The sequence below is a fragment of the Entelurus aequoreus genome, linkage group LG05 (assembly GCF_033978785.1).
Source record: "Entelurus aequoreus isolate RoL-2023_Sb linkage group LG05, RoL_Eaeq_v1.1, whole genome shotgun sequence".
Classification (NCBI taxonomy): domain Eukaryota; kingdom Metazoa; phylum Chordata; class Actinopteri; order Syngnathiformes; family Syngnathidae; genus Entelurus; species Entelurus aequoreus.
Window position 1 is genome coordinate 3,937,006 of NC_084735.1, and position 5,588 is coordinate 3,942,593.

The 5,588-nt window shown below is 37.9% G+C and overlaps 1 protein-coding gene across 1 annotated transcript in view; it reads left to right on the forward strand.

Annotated features, from left to right (window-relative positions):
- The window catches only part of LOC133649552 (tyrosinase-like), a 12,907-nt gene extending 7,664 nt beyond the window's left edge, over positions 1 to 5,243 (forward strand). Inside the window, 1 exon segment of the mRNA XM_062046143.1 lies at positions 4,984 to 5,243. Within this exon segment, the coding sequence (XP_061902127.1) occupies positions 4,984 to 5,243 (260 nt within the window).
- The last annotated feature ends 345 nt before the right edge of the window (positions 5,244 to 5,588 follow it).

Genomic DNA, 5,588 nt, shown 5'->3' on the forward strand with positions numbered 1-5,588 from the left:
TTGCTCGCTGGCAAATTTCACTCCACAATTTTACATAAAACTGGTGCCAAGTTTTGAGCAAATAAATGACGTGCATTCAAGTCAAACGTTTTGTTTTTTTTAAATGCTCCTGTGTGACATTGCGACAGTAAAACCGCTTTTGTGTCCAAATATTGGGGTCTTTTTTTTTAAAGTTTATTAACTTGCCTCAAACAATTGTGCTGCAATTTATTTTTGTCTATTATAGTTTTTATGTTAGTAAATATTACAGTTTATGTTATTAACATCGTATATTTCATAACCAGCTTCCCCACCCGGTCAAAATCTCCCCAAACTTGTCTGAAACATTTGTGCTGCACTTTTTTCGGCTAACTATTCCAGTTTTTATGTTAGTGACATTTTAATTTTGACAAGGTGGGGGGCTGTTTATAATTAAAGACCTACTGAGAGCCACTACTAGCGACCACGCAGTCTGATAGTTTATATATCAATCGTGAAATCTTACCATTGCAACACATGCCAATACGGCCGGGTTAACTTATAAAGTGACATTTTAAATTTCCCGCGAAATATCCTGCTGAAAACGTCTCGGTATGATGACGTTTGCGCGTGACGTCACGGATTGTAGCGGACATTTTGGGACACCATTGTGGCCAGCTATTAAGTCGTCTGTTTTCATCGCAAAATTCCACAGTATTCTGTACATCTGTGTTGGTGAATCTTTTGCAATTTGTTTAATGAACAATGGAGATAGCAAAGAAGAAAGCTGTAGGTGGGAAGCGGTGTATTAGCGGCCGGCTGCAGCAACACAAACACGTAGCCGGTGTTTCATTGTTTACATTCCCGAACGATGACAGTCAAGCTTTACCATTGGCCTGGGACAACAGAGACTCTTACCAGGAGGTCTTTGAGTTGGATACGCGGTACCGTGAGTACGCAGCTGCGGCTTCCAAACATTTGATCGCTTGCCCGTACGCCAGGCATGTGATTTGACCACAATGAAAAAGACTGAAAAAATTTCCGGGGGTCTGGGGGACGAAGGCCCCCAGCCAGGTCCTGGTTTTTCACCAATTTAACATGCTAAAATTAACAAAGACAGCACAATTTGAAGAAAATATTTTAGTGTTTAAAGACATGAAAACATCATTAATAGAACATACATAACCCAATGATCCTAATGAATCACTGTATATGGTTCAGTCCCAACAGTATTTAGTCACTAATATTTACATCTTGTGTTCATTTCACATCCACAGGTGTCACATTGATCAGTGTTATTATCTACACTTTATTTACAGCATTACCACATTACTTCAGTTCATGTAATGCAGGGGTCACCAACGCGGTGCCCGCGGGCACCAGGTAGCCCGTAAGGACCAGATGAGTAGCCCACTGGCCTGTTCTAAAAATAGCTCAAATAGCAGCACTTACTTACTTTAAATTGCATTTATTTACTAGCAAGCTGGTCTCGCATTTTTAATTCTGAGAGACAAAACTCAAATAGAATTTGAAAATCCAAGAAAATATTTGAAAGACTTGGTCTTCACTTGTTTAAATAAATTCATTAATTTTTTTACTTTGCTTCTTATAACTTTCAGAAAGACAATTTTAGAGAAAAAATACAACCTTAAAAATGATTTTAGGATTTTTAAACACATATACCTTTTTACCTTTTAAATTGCTTCCTCTTCTTTCCTGACAATTTAAATCAATGTTCAAGTATTTTTTTTATTTTTTATTGTAAAGAATAATAAATACATTTTAATTTAATTCTTCATTTTAGCTTCTGTTTTTTCGACGAAGAATATTTGTGAAATATTTCTTCAAACTTATTATGATTAAAATTCAAAAATATTATTCTGGCAAATCTAGAAAATCTGTAGAATCAAATTTAAATCTTATTTCAAAGTCTTTTGAATTTCTTTTAAAATTTTTGTTCTGGAAAATCTAGAAGAAATAATGATTTGTCTTTGTTAGAAATATAGCTTGGTCCAATTTGTTATATATTCTAACAAAGTGCGGATTGGATTTTAACCTATTTAAAACATGTCATCAAAATTCTAAAATTAATCCCAATCAGGAAAAATTAGTAATGGTGTTCAATAAATTATTTTTTTAATGTTTTCAAAAATATTCAAATTAGCTAGTTTTTCTCTTTTTTTTTTCAGTTGAATTTTGAATTTTAAAGAGTCGAAATTGAAGATAAACTATGTTTCAAAATGTATTTACATTTTTTTCGTGTTTTCTCTTCTTTTAAACCATTCAATTAAGTGTAAATATCATTAATTATAAATAATAACATATAGTTAAAAGGTAAATTGAGCAAATTGGCTATTTCTGGCAATTTATTGAAGTGTGTATCAAACTGGTAGCCCTTCGCATTAATCACTACCCAACAAGTAGCTCTTGCTTTCAAAAAGGTTGCTGACCCCTGATGTAATGTAATGTAAACATTTCATTCTTTTCGCCAAAATAGGATATACATTTATGAAAATAATTAAACATGTTTAGTATTGTTTACTCATATTTGAAAATAGGAAATAATAATAATGTGAGGACATATTGCATGAAACAAGTGTGAAAATATTGACCTTCAAGATTGTTACACCACTGACAATAGTTTAAACAGACTACATAAGAACTTAATATTACAAAATAGTATTATATGCAAATTTATTTCAAATAAATTGTTAGCTGGAATCAATAATGCGACTCTTTGAATTTCTGTAATTTCATCATATATTTTCACGTGGCTTTTTATTTTTAGAAAAACCCATTTATATTTCGCAAAGCAATAATTGGTTAATATTTAAAACAAACGTGCGTATTTCGCAAGCAAATATTTTTTTAGCTTACCTCTCATTATTAACAACCCTGTCTGCAACTGAAGTGGGCGGATCTTTCCTCTCCATGTCTACGGCAGTTTAAACAAAAGATGAAGTCCGTGAGGTTTGCTCACTTTCGGTTGACATCCAAAAGTACCAGCGAGTGAAAAGTTCGTATTCCTTGCTTCAAGTTGTTTCATATGTTTTTGGCATTTCGCATGTACTTCCAAAGCCTCTAAACCTCGTGATCCATAGTCAATATTATCATGACACCGCGTGCACAAAACCTTTCCGGGACGATCGATTTTCCGAATAAAATCACCGAACAAAGTCGTAACTTCCTTCTTCCCAACAGTATCAGTGATTTCCCTTTCCATCCAGTCCCATCGGAACTTATTTTTGACATGTTTATCAATTTCTTTTACTCGTAAAGCGTCCTTTCTCTCGAGAACCGACATCCTTTACATATGGAAAATGGCCGTAATAACCATTATGAATGATGACGTTATTAACGTCATCATTCATAACAGATGTCCTGATTGGTCACAAGGAACATATCGACCAATCAACTACGGCGTAATATAAACTACGTCTCGAATCTTGATTTAGGGTCGGAAAAAAAAACGGAAGAAACGGGAGATCATTTTTTTTCTTTTCCCGAGATTAAAAAAGACGGAATTCCGACTTTAGACGGAAAAATCACATGCCTGGTACGTGCGTGCCGCTATGTGCATGTCACGTACGTAACTTTGGGGAAATATATGTGCTGTATGAACTTTGTGAAGGTGAACGGCACTTTGGGCTGTGGGATTGAGTGTGTTGTGCGGGGGTTTGATTTGTATTGGCGGGTTATATGGACGGGAGGGGGGAGGTGTTTGTTATGCGGGATTAATTTGTGGCATATTAAATATAAGCCTGGTTGTGTTGTGGCTAATAGAGTATATACCGTAATTTCCGGACTATAAGCCGCTACTTTTTCCCCCTCGTTCTGGTCCCTGCGGCTTATACAAGGGTGCGGCTTATTTACGGCCTGTTCTTCTCCGACGCCGACGAAGAGGATTTCGGTGGTTTTAGTACGCAGGAGGAAGACGATGACGCAATGATTAAAGACTGACTTTTCATATACAGGCAGGCTGGTTATTTTGATAACGTACAGGCGAGCACTTTGTATTACTTTGCAGCGTTGTATTATTTGTACTCTGCACGAATGCTGTTCGCCATGTCAAAGATGTGAAAGTTTGATTGAATGATTGAAAGATTTATTGTTAATAAATGGGACGCTTTGCGTTCCCAAACAGTCATCTCTGTCCCGACAATCCCCTCCGTGGTAGCAGGAACCCCTATATACTACGCTAATTACACATCAAAACCCTGCGGCTTATAGTCGGGTGCGGCTTACATATGGAGCAATCTGTATTTTCCCCTAAATTTAGCTGGTGCGGCTTATAGTCAGGTGCGGCTTATAGTCCGGAAATTACGGTATATGTCTTGTGTTTATTTACTGTTTTAGTCATTCCCAGCTGAATATCAGGTCCCACCCGCCTCTCACAGCATCTTCCCTATCTGAATCGCTTCCACTGCACTCTCACTTTCCTCATCCACGAATCTTTCACCCTCGCTCAAATTAATGGGGGAATCGTCGCTTTCTCGGTCCGAATCGCTCTCCCATGATGTGGCCATGATTGTAAACAATGTGCAGATGTGAGGAGCTCCACAACCGGTGACGTCACGCTACTTCCGGTACAGGCAAGGCTTTTTTTTTATCAGCGACCAAAAGTTGCGAACTTTATCGTCGTCGTTCTCTAGTAAATCCTTTCAGCAAAAATATGGCAATATCGCGAAATGATCAAGTATGACACATAGAATGGATCTGCTATCCCCGTTTAAATAAGAAAATCTCATTTCAGTAGGCCTTTAAAAACACTTTAATAACATAAACACTAGTCACTGGTTAAACAGAACAAGTTTGTAGCACAAACGATTGGGACAAGTTTGGGGAGGTTTTGACATTTTCTAGTCAGAAAATGTATTTTAGAATAATATAAAAACTTTAAAGTCACAAAGGAATGTCAGTGTTTGCAATGATAAGGTGATCAAAATAATTACCTTGAAGCAGACTATTTATTACGACTCACATCCCACCCCTGATTAGAAATGTTTTCGCCTACGCCCTCTGCAGCCCAGCGTCTGTCCGAGGCCGTGCATCCCTACCTGGAGGAGCTGCAGGATGCGTGGCCCTGGATGCTGCTGGCCAGCCTCTGCGGAGGATGCGTGGCGGCGGCGGTGGCCGTGGCGGCGCCAAAGGTCAAGCGGCAAGCTCTGGGGTCATTTAGAGAGTGGCGGTGGGGAAGGTTCTTCGCCTTCTCTGAGAGGGAGCCGCTTATTAGGGGGAACAGTCTGGAAGAAAGAGAAGTCAGCGGTTACCAGGCGGCCATATGAGGACTTTAAAACTGTCACATTTTATATTGAAAAATGGTTAGAGTGCAAAAGATGTCGGACATGGTGGGATGAACATGTTTTTAAGGATTTCAGTCAATAAAACATCCTCACATTCACAGACCCCTTGAGGGACTCTTTTTTTTTCTCCCCCCGCCGGAGTCCACTCCAGTGTTTTCATTCCTTTTTTTGTGTGTGAGAAAGTCCCCGCAAGTCACATGACCACGACTGCAGTTAGACCAGGGGTCTAATTAAATTTTGCTCAAATTATTTTTGATATACCGTAAGATAAATAATAATAATAATAATTTCATTCAACCTAACTTAACTTTATACAAAAGCAGATTG